This window comes from Rhinolophus sinicus, chromosome 15 (genome assembly GCF_057876585.1).
Source record: "Rhinolophus sinicus isolate RSI-liver-muscle chromosome 15, RSI-T2T, whole genome shotgun sequence".
Classification (NCBI taxonomy): Eukaryota; Metazoa; Chordata; class Mammalia; order Chiroptera; family Rhinolophidae; genus Rhinolophus; species Rhinolophus sinicus.
The window spans coordinates 50336754-50363251 of NC_142515.1; the positions used below are offsets into that span (position 1 = coordinate 50336754).

The 26498-nt window shown below is 36.3% G+C and overlaps 1 protein-coding gene across 2 annotated transcripts in view; it reads left to right on the forward strand.

The window, feature by feature from the left end:
- MCU (mitochondrial calcium uniporter) overlaps nt 1–22374 on the forward strand; it is a 184649-nt gene extending 162275 nt beyond the window's left edge. For both annotated transcript variants that reach the window (XM_019745865.3, XM_074339574.2), the window contains exons 5-8: nt 9554–9714; nt 11378–11581; nt 17311–17427; nt 20368–22374. In XM_019745865.3, the coding sequence (XP_019601424.1) occupies nt 9554–9714; nt 11378–11581; nt 17311–17427; nt 20368–20445 (560 nt within the window). In that variant the 3' untranslated portion in view covers nt 20446–22374. The remainder of the gene's footprint in view (nt 1–9553; nt 9715–11377; nt 11582–17310; nt 17428–20367) is intronic.
- Nucleotides 22375–26498: the final 4124 nt, after the last annotated feature.

Below are 26498 nucleotides of genomic sequence, written 5' to 3' on the forward strand. Positions count from 1 at the left end.
TTTAAATAGTAAGACAATACTGAATCAGATTTTATTAAGTTGAAATAATTGACTATGTAGACCAGGGATTGTTAGCTATCTATTAGCTATGCTAATATGTTTTTCTTGTTTATTCCCTGATTCTTGGGCTAGAAATTTTCTTTAAAATAACAGAAATACAGGTCTTATTTTACTGTTTTTCGTTACTTTTTTTAAATTTGTTGTTTTATTTGCCCCCAGCTTTATTGACATAATTGACATATAATGTTGTGTGAGTTTAAGACTACAGTGCAATGGTTTGATACATTTATATATTGTGAAATGATTACCACAATAGGATTAGTTAATATCCCCATCACCTAACATAATTACCATTTCTTTTTTGTGGTCAGAACACTTAACATCTCTCTTAGCAGCTTTCAAGTATATATCACAGTATTGTTAACTATAGTCATCATGTGTACATTAATTAGATCCTCAGCACTTATTCATCTTATAATCGGAAGCTGGGTACCCTTTGATCGACAGAACTACCACACGATCCAGCAGTCCCACTTTTGGGTATATACCCAAAGGAAATGAAATCAGGATCTCAAAGAGATACCTGCACTGCTATGTTCATTGCAGCATTATTCACAATAGCCAAGATATGGAATCAACCTAGATGTTCAAATATGGATGAATGGATAAAGACGATGTGGTGTATACATACAGTGAAATATACATTCAGCCGTGAGAAAAGGAAATACTACCATTTCCAACAACATGATGGACCTTGAGCGCATTATACTAAGAGTGTGTGTGTGTGTGTGTGTGTGTGTGTGTGTGTGTGTGTGTAAATTACCTGGAGTTCATTCTATTTAGATTTTTTATTAGCAAAATTTTTAAAGTTGACTAATATATTCCTATATAAAGTTTAACAATGAGCAAAGTTAAGATATGAGCTTCCATATATTATGTTGTCAAAAGCTAGAGGTATTTTAATCAATGAATAAGTCCAACCATCTTGTCTAATATTGTGTTTTTAAAATAGAAATGAATGTTTCCATTTTCTTAAATACAGCTAACCCCAAGTTGAATAAGGAAAGTGACTTTAGAAATTGAAAAGGGGAGAAATTATATATGATTCCCTGGTAATCGATTTGGCAGCTTAACGACTCTACTTTATCTATATCCCAGAACTGTGTAACTTCTACCCAGTTTCCCTACAAGTCAATTAGAATGGAAGTTTGCAAGGGTCAGAAGTCTATAATTCATGGAACAATTGTCAACTGAAGTGTGAAATTTGGTAAACTCAATAGCAGCATTGATGTAAAATTTAAAAGACCTTTTTAATATTTAAATTCATACATCAACACTCTCTCAGTTCTGTTAATTAGCCAGTGAGAGATTATGCATCAGATACCATTTCTCACAGAAGCTCAAATAATACTGTTTTAAGGCCACAAACACTTTGTTTTTCCCACCTTTGAAGACATAGTAAAGAAAATCCTTTTCTTCTGATGAAATGTAAAATAGATTTTAATTTTGTTTCCACCCTATTATCTCCCGCTCCCTGTCGTGAGGAAGATATTGCTGGCATCCAAGTCACCACACTTTTTCAAATAAGAGAGCAGGTTGAATTTCTGTACTTGAGAGGGTTGCCAGTCATCCAGATGAGTAAGCACATTTCCCCACATTGTAACTTTCTAGAGAAAACGCTAAATGGACAAAAGAAATTGAAGGCACTAGGTGTTTGGTATCAGATCATGAGGAGGAACATTAGGATTTTAGCTGTATGTGGAGCAGATGGAACAAATCTGCTTTATCTAATGACAATTAAAATATCAGTTTGGTGCAAAAGTAATTGCAGTTTAAAAGGTCTTAAAAAGAATTGCAAAAACCGCAATTACTTCTGCACCAACCTAATAGTTAATGAAGGAAAACTTTTCCAGGACAGTTTTTTTCAGTTTTGACACATTTTTTTTCTACTCACTCCTTACCCCCTTTAACTTTCACTTCTCTCACTTATTAATTTTCCCTGTTTATGGATAGCACATTAGAATTAATAGTGCTCTCTGAATGTGGTGTAGCAGTAAACCTTAACTTCAAACACTTCCACCAGGCACTGAGGATACAGGGCTGATTCATACAGGATCTAATATAGCCGCATTTAATGTTTATGTGGGATTGGTAGTCCTCCGGTGTTATGGATACTTAAGTATTTACAACTCTTGTATCTAACCCCCAAACTGGAGGGAAGAGGCAGGAAAAAACTGAAGTGGAGCAGAGGGGCAGGTCAGAGTGATAAGGCTAGTTTGCAAGCTCCATTGCATTCTTTTGGTTACTGTACCTGTATATGGCTGGATTCTCCTCTGACCACTGCAGGATGAAAGCAGTGACTATTTTAGCAATTACCATGTATAATGCCCACTTTTTTGCCCAAATTTGTAAGGGAAAATTAGGATGCACATTATAGATGGGCAGTACTAATTCCCTATCTATATAAATGTTTTTCACTCTTTTATTTATGCTTATGAGTTAAAAGTGTAACTCAAAATCAATAACGATATCCATATGCAAAATAATACCCTGGAATATGATAATTGGTTTTGTTGAACTTATGAGGAACTTGCAACAACAAAGAGTTCTTGGCCTTCTATGATGCGTAAATATCAAAAATTTGTTACAGGTATGTAAAATTTCCTGTGCCTTGTATCTGTTCTTGTGTTTTGTAATTATTTGTGACATAAAATTTCTTGTACCATAAAATGTGAAAAAATATTATAAATGCTAAAATTCCTTTATAATACAAAAAAGTACCTAACTGTAAACAAATAAAAAATTTGAATTAAAAAATTAAAACGAAAGATTTCTTCCCTGTAAGTTTGGGCCAAAACGTGGGTGCACGTTATACATGGGAGCGCATTATACATGGCAAAATACGGTAGATGATTTTATTATAACCTAATTAAATCTAGAGTGGAGGGGAGAATGTGGAAAGGGAACACCAAAAGCCTTTTATCCTAGTGCAGGTTGAAGTAGTAATTCACCACCTTCCTCTTAGTCTTGGGGAGGAAGAAAACATACTCTGTATCAATAGTGGTTGGAAGTTTTTATGCTAAGGAAAATCATTTTGATTGGTACCACTAAGCCCTTTCCCCCATTATCCATCCAGAGGATATTGGAGACCTTATTTCTGCCTTTTTTTTCTTTTTTCTTTGTTAAATTTATTGAGGTAGCAATGGTTAGTAAAATTACATAGGTTTTAAGTGTACACTTTATTATTTAAGTGTTTTATTCCTTTGTTGCTTTTAGTTTTATATCCCACATATGAGTGAAGTCATATGTTTCAGTTTTATATCCCACATATGAGTGAAGTCATATGGTTCTCCACCTTTTATGTCTTATTTTGCTTAGCATAATAATCTCAAGATCCATCCATGTTGTCACAAATGGCAGTATTTCATCTTATGGCAGAGTAGTACTCCACTGTGCATATATACCACATCTTCTTTATCCAATCAGCTATTGAAGGACGCTTTGGTTGTTTCCATGTCTTGGCCACCGTCAATAATGCTGCAATGAACATTGGAGCACATATATCTTTACGGATAAATGTTTTCAGATTTTTGGGGGTAGATACCAAGAAAAGGGATTGCTAGGTCATACGGTAATTCTATTCTTAATTTTTAAAGGAACCTCTGTGCTATTTTTCATAACGGCTGTGCCAATTTACATTCTTCCCAACGGTATATATGGGTTCCTTTTTCTCCACAGCCTCTCCAACACTTGTTATTATTTGTCTTGTTAGTGATAGCCATTCTAACAGGTGTGAGGTGATATCTCATTGTGGTTTTGATTTGCGTTTCCCTGATAGTTAGTGAAGTTGAGCTTTTTTTCATGTATCTGTTGACCATTTGTATGTCTTGTTGGGAGAAGTGTCTGTTCAGGTTCTCTGCCCATTTTTCAATTGAATTGTTTGTTTTTTGTTGTTGTTGAGTTGTATGAGTTCTTCATATTTTTTGGATATTAGCCCCTTATCAAAGACATTTTTTGCAAAAATCTTCTCCCATTCAGTTGGTTGCCTCTTTATTTTGTTGATGGTTTATTTGCTATGCAGATGCTTTTTAGTTTGATATAGTCCCATTCATGTATTTTAGCTTTTACTTCTCTTGCATTTGAGGTCAAATTCTTAAAATCCTCTTCAAACCCAAGGTCCATAAGTTTAGTACCTATGTTTTCTTCTATGTATTTTATTGTTTCAGGTGTTATGTTTAGGTCTTTGATCCATTTTGAGTTAATTTTGGTACATGGTGACAGATAGCTGCCTAGTTTCATTCTTTTGCATATGGCTTTCCAATTCTCCCAGCACCATTTATTGACGAGGCTTTTTTTTCTCCATTGTATGTTTTTGGCTCCTTTGTCAAAAATTATCTGCACATACATATGTGGGTTTATTTCTGAGTTTTCAATTCTATTCCATTGGTCTGTATACCAGTTTTTCTGCCAGTACCACGCTGTTTTGATTATTGTCACTTTGTAGTACGAGCTGACATCAGGGAATGTGATACCTCCAGCCTTGTTCTTTTTTCTTAGGATTGTTTTTGCTATTCGGGGTCTTTTGTGATTTCATACAAATCTGAGGCTTTTTTGTTTTTTTCTTTAAAAAATGCCATTGGGATTTTAATGGGGATTATATTAAATCCATATATTGCTTTGGGTAATATGGCCATTTTAACCATGTTGATTCTTCCAATCCGTGAACATGGAATATCTTTCCATTTCTTTGTGTCTTCAATTTCTTTTAAGAATGTCTTATGGTTTTCAGTGTGTAGGTCCTTCACATCCTTTGTTAAGTTTATTCCTAGGAATTTTATTCTTTTTGTTGCAATTGCAAAAGGAATTTTTTTCATATCTTTTTCTGAAATTTCGTTGTTACTATACAGGAATGAAATGGATTTTTGTATGTTGATTTTGAAGCCAGCAATTTTACTGTATTCATTTGTTGTTTCTAATAGCTTTTGGGTGGAGTCTTTAGGGTTTTCTATACAAAGAATCATGCCATCTGCAAAAAGTAACAATTTAATTTCTTCATTCCCAATTCGGATGCCTTTTATTTCTTTCTTTTGCCTGATTGCTCTGGCTAGGCCTTCCAATACTATGTTGAATAACAGTGGTGATAGGGGGCAACCCTATCTTGTTCCTGAATGTAGAGCAAAAGGCTTCAGTTTTTCACTGTTAATTATGATGTTAGCTGAGGGTTTGTCATATACGGCCTTTATTATGTTAAGGTATTTTCCTTCTATACCTATTTTATTGAGTGTTTTAATCATAAATCGATGTTGTATCTTGTCAAATGCTTTTTCTGCATCTATTACTATAATCATATGACTTCTATCTTTTGTTTATGTGGTATATCACATTGATCGGTTTGTATATGTTGAACTATCCTTGTGCCTCTGGGATGAGCCCTACTTGATCATAACATATATAATCTTTTTAATGTATTGTTGTATTTGATTTGCCAGAATTTTGTTTAGGATTTTTGCAATATCTCTGTATTCATCAGAGATATTGGTCTGTAATTTTCTTTTCTCGTGTTATCCTTACCTGGTTTTGGTATCAGAGTAATGTTGGTCTCATAAAATGAGTAAGTATTGCCTCTTCTTCAGTTTTTTGGAAGAGTTTGAGCAGGATTGGTATTAGATACTCTTTGAATGTTTGGTAGAATTCACTAGTGAAGCCATCTGGTCCTGGACTTTTGCTTTTGGGAAGGTTTTTGGATGACTGATTCAATTTCCTTAACGTTGATCGGTCTGTTTAGATTTTCCAGTTCTTTGTGATTCAGTCTAGGAAGGTTATATGTTTCTAAGAGCTTGTCCATTTCTTCTAAGTTATTGAATTTGGTGGCATATAGTCCTTCATAGTATTCTAGTATGATCTTTTGTATTTGTGTGGTATCTATGGTAATTTCTCCTCTTTCATTACTGATTTTGTTTACTTGTGTCTTTTCTCTTTTTATCTTAGTGAGTCTAGCCAATAGTTTGTTGAGTTTATTAATCTTTTCAAAGAACCAGCTCTTTGTTGCATTGATTTTTTTCTGTTGACTTTTTGTTCTCTATTTCATTTAGTTCTGCTCCAATTTTTATTATATTTCCTTCCATCTGCTGATTTGGGGTTTTATTTGTTCTTGTTTTTCTAGTTCTTTAAAGTGTAATGTTAGGGTTTTTTCTATCTTAATGATGTAAATAACTTGAGAAAAAAGGTTGAACAGACAAACCAAATACCAACAATAGTGAAGGCCTTATCAGAGACTCAAATAGCTAACTAAAGTCCTTCCCAAACCAGTTTAGTAGCTGAAAAGACTTTTCAGTTCCCATTATATTAGCACATCTCTCTGCCCTTCTGTACTTTAATTATCCTGTCACTGATGGCATGTGCAGAAACAGTAATATGCATGTGGTTGCATACACCGATCATCCAAAAGTGTTGTTAAGCCGTTAGTACATTTATCTTGTCTTTTTCTATAATTTCATCTCCAGATACGTGGGCAGATTTTTTTTAGGGTCAGAGGTTTTCCTCCACCATGATAATACTTGGGACCATATTCTTCCTGTCAATAAAATCTAACAAAATAAAGCCTAGTCCCTTGAGTTTGCCAAGGCTTTACTAATGTCTGATCTGAAAAATAACTTATTTTCAGCCAGGTCTAGAATTGATCATCTGTGAGATTGATCATCTATGAATTATCATTTTATAGTCTTATCATTTAGAAGGTATTGTGGTTGCAAGTTAGGTTTTTTTTGTTTGTTTTTTTAAAAGATTTTATTGGGGAAGGGGAACAGGACTTTATTGGGGAACAGTGTGTACTTCCAGGACTTTTTTCCAAGTCAAGTTGTTGTCCTTTCAATCTTAGTTGTGGAGGGTGCCGTTCAGCTTCAAGTTGCTTCAAGTTGTTGTCCTTTCAGTCTTAGTTGTGGAGGGCGCAGCTCAGCTCCAGGTCCAGTTGCCATTGCTAGTTGCAGGGGGCACAGCCCACCATCCCTTGCGGGAGTCGAACCGGCAACCTTGTGGTTGAGAGGACGTGCTCCAACCAACTGAGCCATCTGGGAGCTCAGCGGCAGCTCAGCTCAAGGTGCCGTGTTCAATCTTAGTTGCAGGGGGCGCTGCCCACCATCCCTTGCGGGAATCGAGCTATTGAACTGGCAACCTTATGGTTGAGAGGATGCGTTCCAACCAACTGAGCCATTCGGGGCGCAGCTCAGCTCGAGGTGCCGTGTTCAATCTTAGTTGCAGGGGGCAGAGCCCACCATCCCTTGCAGGACTCGAGGAATTGAACTGGCAACCTTGTGGTTGAGAGGCCACTGGCCCATGTGGGAATAGAACCGGCAGCCTTTGGAGTTAGGAGCATGGAGCTCTAACCACCTGAGCCACCGAGCCGGCCCACGTTAGTTTTTTTATTTGTCTTGAATAGATAATACATTCACAAGTTCAATTCTCAAAGTCAAAGAATGTATGGGTGAAGTTTTCTCATCCCTCTTCCACAGCCATCCTTTTCTCCTCTGTACCTGCAAGCACTGTTCTTAGTTTCTTGTATGTCCTACTAGAGTAGTTAATGCATTCATAAGCAAATATGAATGTGTAATCTGTTTTTCTTTTTTATGCAAATAATAGCATATCCTACATACTGTTTGTATCAGTCAAGGTTCAACTGGGGAAGTAGAGTCACATGAATATTATGGAATGAAAGATTATAGGAATGAAACCTTGTGTGATAGTCAGCAATAGTCTGAGAAAAGTCAGCAGTTTTTAAGCGATGGCACAGAAGGACAAATCAAAGCTTGCCAAAGAACCCTAAAATTCAGGTGCATCCAACTATTAGGATAAGGAGGACAGCAAAGGAGGGCAGAGAGAGACATTCCTAGGACAGTGTTGTTAAGTAGAAGTTTCTGTGATGATGAAAATGTTTCATTTCTACACTGTCCAATGGTAGCCATAGTCACATGTGCTTATTGAGCACTTAAAATGTGACCAGTGTGACAGAGGAACTGAGTTTTTGTACCTAGTACAGAAATGTTGGTTAATCTTATCTATCTGGGACTCAAATTCCTCATTTATAAGTTATGGACACCAACCTTACTCATGCTGTTATTGGGAGGATAGATAACATGCAGCAATATATGTGATAGGATTTTGTTAACCATACACAATTTATACCTACTTAAGGAATGGCCTTTTTGAAAGGGGACCAAGCTTGCAGAAGAACTATGAATATTGGTGTAGCAGAAACGTTATAACTCAACTCGAGGCCTGGCAGTCAAGAAACATGGATTCTGCCACTTCCATATGACATTCTATTATAGACAAGTATTGCCTTCTGGAGTGTAGTTTCCTCTTCTGGTAACTTTAGAAAGTGTAAAGCCCTATGCAAACGTGAGCTGCAACTTGAGTGCAAAGAAGACCCTGTCAACACAGATGATTTCTAGAGCTCAAAGTGTTCTTGCTTTTATCTGTTCCCATTAACGCATTTTTTGAATGCAAATTTTTGCACATTTGCTGAAGCGTGCAAGATGCTATGCTAGGTGCTATATCCCCTTTTACTGTATCAGCTCTTATCTAATCCAATTTGCTACCTCTTTGAATTTTGTATTGATTGAATTTCTGTGATAACTGTACTAAAGGACATCTTTGAAGAATATTTGAAATACATGGCTAATTCCGATGGTGGCTCATTTTGATTTAGAAAAAGGCTGACGTTGTGCCGTACCTAACAAAATACCACACTTGAGGATAATATTCTAAAACAAAAGCTTTAATTCTGGTGCTTTTATTTTAAATTCCTTGACAGCTGAGATCAGCTGATTTTTTTATTAGATTCTCAAAACATAATTTTTAGATTTCTGGAAACACCTACTACTCACGGAAGAGGATATTGAATCAAAGAATTGAATCTTTTAGCCTGTCAGTCATTCTTATAACTTCACGCCCTTTACAGTATAATATTGAGGCTCGTACAGCTATTCTGTAACTTTCCCCAACAGGTATGCCAGGGGAAAGTTGTATGGGAGCTAAGTTTATTAGGATAATGGTATTTTTATTTATACCTTTGTATTTACAAATTTTAAATACTGTGTAGTTTTTCCTCAGGTGTTACTAAAGGGAAAAAAATCACCAATTGAAATGGCAAGGCCACAGATAAATTATAGATCAGTATTTTAATAAGCATGAAAGTCAGTTTGATTCTAAACCTCTCTACTAGTTTTTAACATTTCACCTTAATTTTTTTATCTTTATCTAATGAAGACTATTTTTGTTATTATTATTTGTAGCCTCTTATGTAGCAGTTAGTCTTCCAAGAATATAATGGTAAAGGTTGGTTTCAAATTTTTCAAGTTTCCCAAATATACTTTCTAGGATTTGTAGATACCTCTTTTTAAAAAAGGAACTATCACTTTCCTTCAGTCTCATACTGAAAGTGGGATCCCAGTAGTGGATGAATCTGCCTTGTTCTTATGGTCTGATAGCCCCAGGAATAGCAACTCTTCACATAAGACATACATTAAAAAAGAAAAATGTAACCCCTTTCTTTCAGAACTCTTAAGCCATGAAAATGCAGCAACGCTGAACGATGTAAAGACACTAGTCCAGCAGCTATACACCACGTTGAGCATCGAGCAGCACCAGCTAACCAAGGAAAGGGAGCTTATCGAAAGATTAGAGGATCTCAAAGAGCAGCTGGCGCCCCTGGAAAAGGTGCAAATTCAAATCTCAGATTTTTCTCTTTATTGATATTTTCTCCAGAGCATATATGTTTGCTTTTTTTTTACCTCCGAGTTTTATGTAATTGAGCTCTGTCAATCAAACTAGTCCCTAGTTTTGAGGACTGAAGCACAAGAAAGTGCCAATCAAAGTTAAGAAGGGACTTAAAAAGAAATAGGTTGGAGCTTTGATAATGGACTTAGAGCTTTGAGGTCTGTCTGCTCTTAACCTGATTTACCACCTTTACAACGAAGATCGGAAAGACTGCTGATCCAGAAACGTTCTAAGTACAGTGGATAATGATTTTAGTCAAGTTAAGTATTAATATTATATGGAATATTATGTAGCTGTTAAAAATGATTATGTAGACCTAATATGCTATAGAAAACTATTCATGATATTTTATGAAAACTAAATTATAAAACAGTGCATATTAGTGTATACTGTGATCCAATTTTTAAATGTATTGTGCTTATAGTTATACATATTTATGTCTTTTAAATATACATACATATATATAAAGAAAAATATTAGAAGGAATATATTCCAAAATGCTAATAGAGTAGTAGGATTATGGTGGAATTTTCTTCTTTTCTGAATGTTTTAGAGTGAACATGTGTCATCCTTATTTTTTAATAATGATACAAATATTTCCATTTAAATAAATTAGACTATATATTAGAGATTAAGAAAAGGAACAAGTGCTTTTCAATATTGTGCTCTTTCTGATTTATTTAAAAATAGTCAACACATATCTCAAGGTTGTTCTCCTTAAATTTAAGACCTTAGAAAGTTGTGGTAAATTAAACTTGAGGATCTATTGTGAAGGCGGATAAGGTTTAAATTTGACATTTTCAAAAGGTAAAGCATTTTTAGTGTACCAGCTATAACAAAATAATTATCATCCTATACTGAATATTTACTATATGCCAAAAAATGTACTAATTATTTTACCTGTATTCTGTTATATACTCAGTAATGAAATTGATGATTTGCAATCAGAGCCTGAACTCAGCTGGTCTGAATCCAGAGTCCATGTGCTGGTTCACTGTGCTGGTTCCCCCCAGTAGGAGCTTTAAGTAAAAACTGATAATATATTAAATCATGTATGCGACAGTGAGAGAACATTGGCATGTTTTCATTTCCCTCTTTTCAAAGAAAGTAATCTTGTAGTTGGCTGAGGAGCTGTTGAAACTAACTTATTCACTCCTGTAGTTTTACCATCTTTTCAGCCACTTCTAGGATGACACATAAAACACAAGTGTCCTAAAAAATAATATTACCCCCATAGATGTGGAGTACCACATAGGCACATAGTCAATGGAATTGTAACAGCTGCATTCGATGTCAGAGGGGTAGTAGATTGGGACGTTATCCCTTTGTAAGGGGTGTAAATGTCTTAACTGTTACATTGTTCTGTATACCTAAAACTAAAAAGCAAAATAAAATAAATATATTACCCCCATACAATATTTTATTCAATGAAAGCTACACATACTATTTAAGAAGACAAGCTATATGTAATAGTATTGAGCCTAACTTGTATCTTGATTATGAGCCCTGTTTCTTTAGTGAACATAGAACCATTTAAATTAGCATTTTAAATTGATTCTAAGTCCCAGTGCCTGACAACTGATTGCTCATGTGTGCCCCGTAGGTACGAATTGAGATTAGCAGAAAAGCTGAGAAGAGGACCACTTTGGTGCTATGGGGTGGACTTGCCTACATGGCCACACAGTTTGGCATTTTAGCCCGGCTGACCTGGTGGGAATATTCCTGGGACATCATGGAACCGGTCACCTATTTCATCACTTATGGAAGTGCCATGGCAATGTATGCATATTTTGTAGTCACACGCCAGGTAAGAATTCCTCTTCAAGTAACTTTTTATGAGTTAGTAGTAATGAAGTTTCCGTTGTTAAAGTAGTTCTCTTTCTTTCGTATTCTTTAAGTAGTCGTTTATACATTTTCCTTCTGTTATTAGCCCCGTGATCACAGGCCTATTTATGTATGGGAAAATGAAAGCCAAAAAAAGTTCTTTAATCTTTCTTGGCCTCCCAAACTTGTCTAGTAGGCAGGAGGGGTCGTAAACTGCCCGTGTTCTGTCCGTGTTCTCTCAGAGTCTCCAGCACCTCGTCCCATGTCTAGCTCATACTAGTCCCTCTGTGTGAACAAAACCGAACAGCCAGATCAGTCGTAAATAATCCCAGCTCTGGACAGGGCTCCCGTATGTCTGTCTGTCTGTCTGTGTTTCCTTTTCCCCTCTCTCTTCTCCCTCCCTCCCTTTTCTCTCTTCTCTCTCCCTTTCTCTTATATATACACTCCTTTGATGAGTTCTTTTTATGTATTGCTTGAAGTCCAAACTCCTTAGCCAACTATTGTCTTTGCTGGTTGCTCCCTGTCTTTTCCAAATGTCTGTTAATCCCTCTGTGTGTTCTAAACAGATAAAATTATATTCTTTATTCCCTCCAAATGCCCTGAGTTGTCTACTACCTCATTTCTTACTTCACACATTCTGTCAACTGGGAATGTTCTCCCTATAGATGTCTACCTGTCATATTTCAAGGTTTACTTAAATGCTTATCTTTCATGAACCTTTGCCCGGTTACCTACAGCCAACTTTGAACTTTTCTTGTTCTGAATTCCTATAAGCAGATTGTGCCTCTCAGTTCACTCATACTATGCTATCTTGTATTATAATTATTTATGTATAATGTCTTTTCCCCTCTACTAGACTATGATATCTTTGGAGGCTAGGCATTTAGTTTCTTCAATTTTTATTGCCTACCACGGTGCCCATATCCTCAGTAGCCTATCTGTCCTACTATTTAGATGCTGTACTTCTGTGATTCCCAACGCACTTTTGCTGCCCCCAAGCAACAAGTTGCAAAATAGCAGTAGTCAATAATTTGTCCTGTCAATTCCATAACTGCCATTTACATTCTACTCCAGCAAACCGCTTCAATAGCCATTCAGAACTTTCTTTCTTAGAACTGTCCTACTTGTAATATAAATTAGTATGCTAATTTCTGACCACAACGGATTGTTTTTCTAGCCCTTTTGTTCACTCACTAGCTCCTTTGACTTCCTCCAGATCTTTAGGCTCCTACTACCTCTTAACTTTTCACCATCACCTTCCTCATATGTTACTTCCTTTTCTGTCCACCTTAGACCATACTGTCATTCTCTTCTTAGTATCTTACAATCTTTACCCCACTGTTTTTCCATCATGTGTACTCTATAAATTCCTAGTCTTGGGTGAGTCTAGCCATTTATCCTATATCCAGGCTAGAGAAAAGTCATCTAATAGTTTAGAATAGGGCACTGCTTGTGTTTCTAATTAGATTTCCTTCCCCCCACACACCCATGGTAGTTATTCTAGGACTTCACATTGAGCTCCCCAGGCCACCCTTAACCTTGCCTCCTTCTTCTAGAAAATTGATGTTAACAGATATAAGCTCTCTAATTCCCAAACTCTGTGAGTTTAACAATATCTGTACCTGTTGTCACACTATTTCCTTCAAGCTCAAATAAGAAGTGGCATTTGCCTGTTCAGGGCTATCTCCTCTACCTGTTTTTAAACCCACCCACCTCCTCCTCTGTACTTCCAGTATCCCACTCCAGTTTATTTTTTGCGTTCCCTCTGTTCTCAACTTCTCCCTTTTTGAACTTCTTTCCTTCATAACCAAGCATTCTACATCTCTTCTCACTTATTATAAAATCACCAAATTTCCAGAAAAGTCTAGTACATAATTGCTTAGTAAATTCTTATTGCCCAAAAGAGAGAACATAGAATAGATTTAAGTAAATTTATTTCTGTGTACATTTACATTCTAAGCAAAGATAGGTAAATAGCCTAGTAACAGCAGCTTAGATAAAAGTGAAGGGCTTTCTCTCAAGTTTTTACTCTAACAATTATCCCTTTGGTCAGTGTTACATGATTCATACCTCAATTCTGTCTATTTTTAAAATGCTTCCATAGTCCCTTTTGATACTGTTCATCCATTGTCTGTCATCAATAATAATTATTTCTGCTTCTAGTATGGCATATAAGTAATCAGACCAATATTCCCATTAGGAAAAATTAGAATAATTAGACAAAACACATCTGCCTGTGGAGACACTATAAAGCTAACAAGATAGCAAAAATTACCAGGCAAGGACCGAAAGAAGTGGAGTCCCAGGAAGGTAAACCTGATATTAGGTATGCTTATTCCTCTGGGCATTTATATTGATTAAGGAGAATAAAGCTGAGATGCCAAGAAGCTGAGCCATATTTGATCATCTAGAAGAACCAAAGCCATAGAAATTGGTGTCCAGGGATCACTAAAGTACGTGAAACTCTTTTGCTTTTGTTTGGAGTCTCTGAAGGCTAGCGTTGTGGAATAGCATGAACCTGTTGTGGGTTCTCTCAGAGACGATAGCTCATCTTCAGTTATCTCAATCCCATAAATTAGATTGAGGTAGTCCTAGGGTATTTAATCACAGAGTGCTCACAGGTTTCAGGCAGAAGTGAACATAAATCATCCCTGAGAGGAGAAGGCAAAAAAAAGATACAAAAGATACAGAGATTGGAAAGAAAGAGAACTGATGTTATTTGTAAATTTTGTACATTAAAAATAAAACAGAAACATGTACAGATAATTGGTTAGAATCCCAAAGTGAGTTTCATAAGGTTACTGGATACAAGGTAAATATACATATTTCAATTGTGTAACTGTATGCCAGAAACAGTTAGAAAATGAAACTTTTTAAAAGATACAACTTAAAATGACTTTTAAAGATACCTAGAAGTAAATCGTATAAAAGATGTGCAAAGTCTCTATGCACAAAAACATAAAATTAAAGACTTGAAATGAGATAGCATGTTAATGGATTAGAAAAGTAAATATTACAAAAAAGTCAATTCTATCCAAACTGATCTGTTTGATTCAGTGCAATCCCATCAAAATTCCAGCAGATTTGGGGTTTGGGGAAGAGATTTAAATAAATCTGCTTCTAAATTTTATATGGAAATGTACAGGACAAAGGAAAGCCAAGAAACTCCTGAAGAAAAATTAGGTAAGAGAATTTTCTCTAACAGCTATGGAAGACTATATAGCTTTAGTTATAACGCTACAGTAAGTAAGACAGTGGCACAAGGATAGAGAGATAGTCCAAAGGAATAGAAGAGAGAATACAGAAATAGACCCTGCATAAATGAACTTTTGGTTTTAAAAAGATAGCACTACAAAGAAAGGAGAATCTTTTTTGATAAGTGGTGCTAGGATAATTGAATATCTATATAAAAAAATGAACCAACCCCATCCTTACACTGTAAACAAAAATTAATTCCAGGTGGATTGTAGATCTAAATATGAAAGGTAACCCAATAAAGCTCCTGGAAGATTATATAGGAGAATATCTTAACTACTGTGGAATAGGAAATGACTTCTTACACGGAATGAAAAGTGCTAACCATAAAGATAAGAATGATAAGTAAGACTATATTAAAATTAAGAACTTCTGTTTATTAAAGGATATCATAAAGAGGGCGAACAGACTGAGAGGAGTTATTTGCAGTACATGTATTCAACAAAGCATCTATGTCCAGAATGTATAAACAAATCCTACAAATCAGTAAGAAAAAGACAATCCAATAGAAAAAAAATAAAAGGTGTAAATAGGCACATCTGAAAGAGGATATGCAAATGGCAAATGATACATGAAATGAAACAAACCTCAACCTCATGAATAATCTGGAAAATGCTATGTATTTCTAAGAAAAATGAACCCATGTCCACTAAAAACTTTTACATAACTGTTCATAGCAATATTATTCATAATAGTCAAAAAGTGATAATAACCCATATGTCTGTCAGTTGATGAACAGATAAAGTGTGGTCCATTCAGTGGAGTATTATTTGGCAGAAAAAAGAAATGAAGTACTGATACATGCCACAAATGGATGAACCTTGAAATAAGTCAGACACAAAGACTATATGTTGACTGATTCCATTTATATAAAATGTTGAGAATAGGCAAATCTATAGAGTCAGAAAGTAGATTAGTATTATAGTTGTCTAGAAGTGACTGTTACAGAACACATGGTTTCTTTGGGGGATGACGAAAATATTCCAAAATTGATTATAGTAATAGTTGTGTAACTTTGTGAGTATACTAAATTGAATATTATACTTTAAATGGGTGAATTTGTATGGTATGTGAATTATATCTCTGTAAAGCTAGTTTTTAAAAATGAGGTAGTAGTTCAGTACAAATACCAGAATGGCTAACATTTTAAAAAACTGGTAATACCAAGTGTTGGCAAGAATATAGAGTGATGGAAACTCTCATATAGTGCTGATGGGACAACCATTCTGGAAGCCTGTTTGATATCACTGCTTGTGTGCCCTATGACCTAGGATTTCCACTTATAAGTAAGTGTATTATCCCCCAACAGAAGAGGTAAGTCCAGAAACTTGTTGGTGGCATTATTCATAGTAGTCCAAACCTGGAAACAGCCCGAAGTCTACCCATAGTACATCAGATAAATAAATTATGATGTAGTCATACAACAGAATATAACATAGCAAGAGAAATGAATAGACTACAGCTACACACAAAAGATGAATCTCACAAACATGATATTGAGTGAAAGTAGCCGTGTACAATACATACTGTCTGACTCCATTTATTTATTATTATTATTAGTTTCAGGTGTACAAAACAATGTAATAGTTAGGTATCAATTATACCCCTCACAAAGTGATAACTCCCCTCCCCCAATCTACTACCCCTCTGACATTATATATAGCTGTTACAGTTCCACTGACTCTATTCCTTATGCTGTACTCCGCATCCTGTGACCACATCCTGTGACTACTATATATATATATATAATTATAGTTGACACTCATTATTACTCATCTTCAGGTGTACACTGCAGTGGTCAGGCCTCTACAGCATCCATGAAGTGGTCTCCCTAATAAGACAATGTCCATTGGATACCCTAAAAAAAATCTGTACAACATTATTGATTATATCCCCCAAACTGTCTTTCGTATCCCCCTGGCAATCTTGTGGTTACTGATTGTGCTTTCTAATCCCCTCACCTTCTCCCTCATCCCCACCCCCTCCCATCTAGCAGCTCTGTTTTTCCTCTATTTTTCTGAGACTGTTTCTGATGACTCCATTTTTATAAAAGTCAAAAAAATATGTAAAACTAAGCTGGAGAGCTCAGGGGGTGTAGGGAAGCTATAAAGAAAGCAAGAAAATAATTATCATCAAAGTCAAGATAATTGATTATTTTGAGGGAAGAAGGAAGGGTTAGGAATTAGGAAGGGGCAGAAGGGGAGCTTCTGGGTTGTTGGCAGTATTCTATTTTTTTTATCTGGTGATGATTCGTTGTGAAACATTTTTGTTTTGTGTGCTCTTCCATGTGTTTCACAATAAAAATGTTTAAGAAATAATTAAAAATTTAACAGCACGTCAGTATATATCTTTATATGTGTGCATGTGTATTGAATCTAATCAACAGTTAGTAAATATTTACTTTGTGAAAATGGTATGCTAAGGATTAATAATTTAATTACTCCTTTATTTTTGTAGGAGTATATTTATCCAGAAGCCAGAGACAGACAATACTTATTATTTTTCCATAAAGGAGCCAAAAAGTCACGTTTTGACCTAGAGAAATACAATCAACTCAAGGATGCAATTGCTCAGGTAAGTTTTCCAAAAATGAAATTTAATAAATCCCAGCCCCATCTTGCATGGCATTATTATTATTACCCATAACCACATTACTTCAATGGGTAAACTCTGAAAGAATGACCCAACTCTCTTCTTCCTATATAAATTATTCCTCAATTGATAAAAATTACTATTTTAGCATGGACACCTCTCTAAAAAGTTTTATAACACAAGCAGGTGAAAAAAAAAAGATCGGTTCTAGCTATCCTCTTAACACTAGCATATTGAAGTTTTAGACCTATTTTTCTTTTTTCATTTTGTTTCTTCAGCAGTCTATTTTTACTTTTCTCTTTGTTTTAAATCTTTCTACAATAATTGACCCAAAGATTTCTCACCTAAAATGTGTGGCAGCAATGGTACAAAAATAAAATGCAGATAAGAGAGAGAGACTACTAGAAATTTTTGCCGGGCACAGGTGAGAGATTATTGAACTGGAACATGCTTTTTTAAAAGATTGATATATTTCATTTTTCATAATCATTACCCCTTTCAGATTTCTGAGTGTGCCTCCCTCACTCTAATATTGATTTTGGTGAATAAATCCTCATTTCTATGCTCCATAGTCTTTTATGACTAGAGATTTTTCAAGAATCTCTAGAAGCTCTTCCATCCCCTTTAATGTTCTGTTGCTCTTCTCTGGACCTCCTCTGCTTTTTCCGTCCCTATTGTTGATGGGGTTGTGCTTTGAATGGGCTTAATCCATCTTCCCACCTTGGCCAAAGAGGACTCATGTCTTCTGTTGCTCTGTGTGAGTGGTTCTCAGCTGAAGGGAATGCAACAGAATCATCTCTCAGCTATTAATAATACAGATGCTTAATACATCTGATAAGGGGTTAATATCCAAAATTTATTAAAAACTGATACCACTCAATACCATAAAAACACACAATCTAATTAAAAAATGGGAATAGGACCTGAATAGACATTTCTCCAAAGAGGACATACAGGTAGCCAATAGACATATGAAAAGAGGCTCAATGTCACTAATCATCAGGGAAATGCAAATCAAGATCACAGATACCACTTTACTCCTATCAGAATGGCTATCAATAATTCAACAAACAACAAGTATTGTTGAGGATGTAGAGAAAGGGGAACACTTGTGCACTGTTGGTGGGATTGCAGGTTGGTGCAGCCACTGTGGAAAACAGTATGGAGGTTCCTCAAAAAATTAAAACTAGAACTACCTTATGACCTGGCAATTCCACTCCTGGGTATCTATCCAAAGAAATCCAAAACACTAATTTGAAAAGATATATGCACCTCTATGTTTACTGCAGCACTATTCACAATAGCCAAGATACAGAAACAACCGAAATGCCCATCAATAGACAATTGGATAAAGAAATTCTGGTACATTTATACAATGGAATATTACTCAGCCACAAAAAGAATGAAATCTTATAATTTGCAATAACATGGATGGACCTAGAGGTTATTATGCTAAGTGAAATAAGTCACATTGAGAAAGATAAATACCACATGATCTCACATGTAGCATCCAAAGAACAGAATAAACAAAACGGAAATAGACTCAGATACAGAGAACAAACTGATGGTTGCTAGATGGCAGTGGGGCTGCAGGATAGGTGAGAAAGGTGAAGGGATTAGGAAGTACAAATTGGTAGTTACAGGGGCGGCCGGATGGCTCAGTTGGTTAGAGCGCGAGCTCTGAACAAAAGGGTTACCAGTTCGACTCCCACGTGGGCTAGTGAGCTGCACCCTCCACAACTAGATTGAAGACAATGAGCTGCCGCTGAGCTTCCAGAGGGGCGGCCGGATGGCTCAGTTGTTTAGAGTGCGAGCTCTCTACAACAGGGTTGCCGGTTCAATTCCCCCATGGGATGGTGGGCTGTGCCCCCTGCAACTAAAAATTGAAAACGGCAACTGGACTTGGAGCTGAGCTGCGCCCTCCACAACTAGATTGAAGGACAACCACTTGGAGATGATGGGCCCTGGAGAAACACACTGTTCCCCAATAGTCCCCAATAAAAATTTTAAAAAACAAAAACAAAAAAATTGGTAGTTACAAGATAGTCACAGGGGTGTGGAATACAGTATGGGGGAAGAGAATCAGTAATATTATAAAACTATAGTGTCAGATGGGTACTAGACTTATCAGAGGTATTACTTCATAAATTATATAAACACCTAACCATTACATTGTACACCTGAAACTAATATAAAATAATATTGAATGTCAACTATAATTTAAAAATATGTAGTCACGGGATGTAAAGTACAGCATAGGGAATATAGTCAATGGTATTGTAATAGCTATGTACGGTGTCAGATGGGTAGTAGACTTGTTGGGTTATCACTTTGAGGAGTGTAAATGTCTAATCACTATGTTGTTTTGTACACATTAAAAAAAAACCACAAATACAGCTGCTTCAGTCCCACCCCAAGCCTATTAATCCAGCTTCTCAGGGGTGATGGTCAAGCATGTGTGAGTTTTGAAAGTACTGCAGTTGACTACACATCCCCATTTTAAAAATCACTAGTTACTGAAAAATTAAACAACTGTTGGATAAACAATAAAACCCTTGAGCAACACAAATTAAAGTTCTAGCTCCAGGCCAGGGTTTGTGAAAGGGCTTCTGTCTGGAAAAAGCCACCACCAAGATGCCTCAAATGCTCCCCATATTCTTGAGCCCCCGAGTCCTGCCCTATTGATAACACAGTCTTTCTGGAGGCTCTGTTTACAACTGAAACTGCTAGAACAGACTTTGGTTTTGGTCCCCCTTTGTTGTCCTTTCAAGCCCTTTGCCTCTGAGGCACTCTTATTTTGAGAGTAATTGAGATGATTTCTCTAACTCATAGTAAAGGAAGAAAATTTCCTCTTCTCAGGAGATAGTAATATGATTGAAATCTTCATTAGCTAATTTTTCTCACCTTTTGTTTCTATTTTAGGCAGAAATGGACCTTAAGAGACTGAGAGACCCATTACAAGTACATCTACCCCTCCGACAAATTGGTGAAAAAGATTGATCTGCAAAGAGCCTCTGAATCCCGGCAGAACGAACACCTGTTTATAACTATTGCCTTTTTAATTAAAGCATTGCAGGTGGAAGCTGGGATTATGTTGGGGTGGAGGGTTTTTACCTTTAATCAAAAAACAAAAACAAAAAGGATCTTAGGGAAGAAAGGAATGTTAAAAATCTGAGGATCAGGCTTTGTGAAATATAAGCTCAAAGGGCTTAGTGAATATTGTCTTAATCAAGCATCTCAGTTCCTAGATGAAAATGACACATTATATAGTTGAGAGATTCATAAAGAGAAAATGATGCTGGGGTGTTTGTTTCTTGCATCTTCTTTGCAGGGTCAGCAAAACAGTAACACACCAGCACCCTACTCAACTCTATGTTCTTTTAATTTAACTTTTCTTATTTTTGACATAGGAGTAAATAAATACACCGGAAAAGCAAGACCTTAAGATATGTGGGTGGCAAACAGAGTCTGAGCCCATGTCATTAGCATTTATTTTAAATTGGACGCAGCCTCTACAAAGTTAACCAGGAATGTCTCCCACTTGTGCCCCTTTTCTGACCACCCACACCTGCTGGTTACACTAATTCCATCCATATGATAATTGGAACCAATTTAGGACTGTTTGATAATTGACACTTTGGATTATCCCTTAATACCTTCTTAAATGTCTGTATATTCCAGTGCTCTGGAGCAGTATCTAGAAATCATTGGCGACACTGCATGAGATTTTGTTTTGTTTTCTTTTGTTTTTTCCTAATTAATCTTTAAGAGGAGGCAGAATTTTCCTCTTAACTATTCCATTGATATTCCTCTCTCCCTCCACAACTCAAATCAGAGGGGGAGTGTTCAGCTGTATTACCAAATCAGGAAGACGTAAGATTTACAAATTGGCTAAAAATCATGGCTTTGTAGCCATTTCAGAACCAGAATAATTTCATTGCTGTTCATCTGCTTGTGTGACAGCATTCCAGGCCACCCAGATGGGCTGCCTTGTCTGGAGGCTTTGTTATTCTCGAAGGACACACACACACACACACACACACACACACACTTCCAGTTTGTGAGCCCTCCCACCTCCACCACTTCAGTCGTATATCAAGTGTGTGGATCTCAAAGGGTGCAATTTATCTTTATACAGGAATACATTTCTATGGCTTCTTTCAACCTACCCTCTTCACCCAATTTTTTCTTATCTTAAATTGAGAGAAAGAAGCATTAATCTTATACTCTATCAAAATATTTTCTACCATATTTCCAGATGACATCTGCACTTGAGGAATCAAAGGAATCTGTGTCTAATGCTCTGTGTTTAATTACAGAACATCACAGAATACGTGGGGGCAGGATGGAGAGGTTGATGGGGCTTGCCACACAGTTGATGGGCTTTTTTTCTTTCACATGATTCATTGCTCCTCATTGTGGCAAGGGGTTTCTTTCTTTTTTCCTTTCTCCTTTGGGATTCTTGTGTATGAAAAGGAAAACTTTTAAATGACAAACCCAGACTCCAGGTGCCTTGCAGAGGTTGAAGGCCAGCCAGGATTGCTGCTGCTGCTGCTCCTGCCACCACCCCTTCCACTGGCATGATGGAATGAGAGGATGCATGTCTCCACTTCCCAGCCCCCCCACTTCCTTCCCCTGGGCCCCTTAGTCATTCAACCTCTTCCTTCATTTATTTTTGTTAAGTTGTGTGAATTATTTTTGAACCATTTATCCTGTTTGTGTGCAGGGCTTTTAAGAAGAAACAGCACAGTGCAATGAGCAAATCCTTTCAGGGTGTGTGGGAGGCGAGGGAGAAAGGATGGACATCAAGGAAAGTCCTTTAAACAAATAGCAAAATATTGAACATGTGTAAAATCCTGTATCATTTATGAAATATGTATAAAAAGCAATGTACCTTCTGGAACAATAAATACTTATTCAATTTTTGAACTGTAGCATCTCATATTTTGAAGCAAAACTCAAAAAAAAACAACTTATTTTCTTGTGATTCTAGGTTTCCTAGGATCTATATTTTAAAAACAAGCATTTCATTCTTCCTGAACCTAAGAATGGTCAGTAGCTTTCTAATTTTCCAGAGCCACCTGAGCTTACGTGACCTGTACAACCATAATAAAACCAATGGCAGCATAGAGACTAATATCATTATCGCCTGATTAACAGAAAAAATCTCCATTATATCAGCTTACCATATTGCCCAATGTGGTCTCCCAGACTTCAGAAAGTTGTTCAAGGATGAACAAATATTAAATATTCATTATTTTAAGGGTTTATATCAAATTTATAATGATCACCAAAAAGGGAAATATCACATACTGCCTAGTCCATCAAAGGCGTATCAAAAAGTGTATATTAAAAGAAAAATCATTTGATTATATCAAAAGATGCAGGAAAAGCATTTGATGAGATACAACACTGATTTATGATTAAAACACTCAATAAAATGGGTATAGAAAGAAAGTACCTCAACATAATAAAGGCCACATATGACAAACCCTTAGCTAATAAGCTCAATAGTGAGAAAACTGAAAGTGTTTCCTCTAAGATCAGGAGCAAGACAAGGATGCTCACTCTTGCCATTGTTACACGACAGAGTACTTCAGTCCTAGCCAGAGCAATCAGGCGAGAGAAAGGAAGAAAAGGCATCCAAATGGGAAATGAAGAAGTAAAATTCAGTATTTGCAGATTACATGATTGTATATATAGAAAACCCTAAAGACTCCCCTAAAAGACTATTAGAAACAATAAGCAAATATAGTAAAGTTGCAGGATATAAAATCAATGTACAAAACTCTGTTGTGTTCCTACATACTAACAATGAAATATTGGAAAAAACACATGAAGAAAACAATCCCATTTGCAATTGCAACAAAAAGGATAAAATGCCTAGGAATAAAAAAAAAAAAATTAAAAAGAATGCCTAGGAATAAGCTTAAGGAATGAAGTAAAGGACCTATACACTGAAAGCTACAAGACATTGTTGAAAGAAATTGAAGAAGACACAAAGAAATGGAAATACATTCTGTGTTCATGTGTTGGAAGAATTAACATAATTTAAATGGCCCTATGACCTAAAGCAATATACAGATTTAAGGCAATCCCCATCAAAATCCCAATGGCAATGTTTCAAAGAAATAGAACAAAAAATACTCAAATTTGTATGGAACCATAGCAGACTCTGAATAGCCAAAGCAATCCTGAGAAAAAAGCACAAAGCCAGAGGTACCACGCTCTGATTTCAAACTATACTACAAAGCTACAGTAATGAAAACAGTATGGTATTGGCAGAAACATAGACACACAGACCAATGGAATAGAACTGAGAGCCCAGAAATAAACCCACGCATATATGGGCAACTAATGCTGAAAACATACAACAGAGAAAGGAAAGCCACTTCAATAAATAGTGTTCGGAAAATGGAAAGCCCCATGCAAAGGAATGAAACTAGACTACTATCTGACATCATACACAAAAATTAACTCAAACTGGATGAAAGACTTGAATATAAGACCTAAAACAATAAAATACATAGGAGAAAACAGGCCCCTAAACTTAGTGGACCTTGGTCTCAGAGGGGTTTTTGTGAAGTTGACCCCAAAGGCAAGGGAAGTCAAAGCAAAAATAAATGAATGGGACCATATCAAACTAAAAAGCTTCTGCACAGCAGAAGAAACCAACTGAATGAAAGACGATATTTGCGAACGATATCTCCGATAAAGGGCTAATATCCAAAATGTACATTACAAAGAACTTATACAACTCAACAACAACAAAAAACAGTTCAATTTAAAAAATGGGCAGAGGACCTGAACAGACACTTTTCCCAAGAAGACATACATATGACCAAAAGATATATGAAAAGGTGATCAACCTCACTAGCTATAAGGGAAATGCAAATCGAAAGCACAATGAGATGCCACCACACACCTGTGAGAATGGCTACTATCAGTAAGACAAATAAGTGTTGGAGAGGATGTGAAGAAAAGGGAACCCTCATACACTGCTAGTGGTGATGTAAATTGGTGCAGCCTCTATGGAAAACAGTATGGAGGCTCCTCAAAAAATTAAGAATAGAGTTACCACCCAGCAATCTGTCTTCTGGGTATCTACCCCAAAATTTTGAAAACATTTATGTATGAAAATATATGTACCCCTATGTTCATTACAGTATTATTCACAATAGCCAAGATATAGAAACAACCTACGTGTTTTTTGACAGATGATTGGATAAAGAAGATGTGGTACATGTATATAGTGGAATATTACTCAGCCATTAAAAACACGATGAAATATTGTCATTTGCAACAACATGGAAGGATCTTGAGAGTATCATGCTAAGTGAAAAGGACAAGAACCATTTGATTTCACTCATGGGATATAAAACAAAAAGCAGCAAATAAAAACAAACAAACTCATAGACACAGACAACAGTATGGTGGTTACGATAGCAGGAGGGAGGTGGAGAGAGGATGAAGAGGGTAAAAGGGTCAAATATATGGTGATGAAAGGAGACTAGACTCCGGGTGTTGAGCACACAATGCAATATACAGATGTATTATAGAATTATACAGCCGAAACTTATATAATGTTAGTGCAGTATGAGATGTACTGAAAGACTCCATGGCTATCTATGGTTCTGCCTCCTGGCAGCTTACAGCAACCTAACACAGACATCTCTAGACGTATGTAAGGTGTAAGAAGATAAGATTGAAAATGTTAAGCCCTTGTTTGCATTCAACAAATAATGTCTACATATTCGCAATACTCTGTCAGGCGTTAGTGAATTTTCAGTGGAGATAATAAAATCCATTAATGAGTGTAGGTAATGCAGTTTTGCTAAGAGATCATAGAATTTTAGAGCTGGACACGTAAAAGGATTCTCAGAGTATGGTCCCTGGGGCAGCAGCCTGGCATTGCCTTGTTAGAAATGCAAGTTCTCTGGTCCCTACTGAATCAGAAAGTGGGAGGGAGAGAGGCAACAGCAACCTGTGTTTAACAAGCCCTCTTAGTGATTCTGATTCAAACCATTGATTTAGTCAAACCATTGCTTTAAAGAGAAGGAAACAGGCACAGAGAGTTGCTATGTCACAACTCATCATTGAATCCTACAAACAACCCGACGGAGTGACCAAAGGACTGGTAAGTATGGTGATTATGGTTAATGGAGATCGTGTTACACGCACTATTGTATCTTGCTTGTCAGAATGTGGTGGTAAGCACATAGTAGATGCTTACAAAACAAATACAAATAGGTTGAATTTTTTAAATCTATCTGGAAAGACCTCACAGATAAGTGGAACTTCTTAGATTTCGGAAGTTGGTTTTGCCAAAACTATTAAGGGTTGTAATTCACTTTTATCACAGCCAACAACCTTTAGTTTGTTACTCTCCCAGATGTCCCAAACATTGTCTCCAAAATGTACTATATGGTGATTTCCTTGGGATAAATGTGTGGGTTGATTTTAATGAATCCTACTGAATATAAAATGACCCACTTTATAAAGTTTCATTTATGTATGTTTCATAAATGCATCATCCACTGAGCAATCCCTCCTTGAAACGATCCTCACCTCCTGTGGCTCTTCTCTTGCGTTTCATTCTGTAAATCTCAAATCTGTTTTGCAGGGTTTTCTTCCTCTGCTCACATCTTTGATGTTAGGCTTTTCCAAGCTTCCATCTTGGACCCCATTTTTCCCTGGATGATCTCATCCACTCCCTTCCCCCAATTTCAGTTACCGTTTATATGCTGGTAGCTCTCAAATTGTTATTCTTGCTCAGATCTATCCTGAACAGCAGACTGCTTTATCCACCTCCTAACTGATCTATTTCCAGCACTCACCCTTGTGCATTAAATTGCTTTAGTATCACCAGAGTATTTTTTATTTTAATTTCTGATAGCACATACTTTAGACAAATAAAAAAATACAAACAAGAGTTAACATCAAATATGGGAGAAGGGAGGCTAAAAGACACCACAAGAAGCAATCAGCCAAATCGAGAATGTGAAACATTCTGGAGGGCAAATGACTGGGATTCTTCAACAAATAGCAGGGTG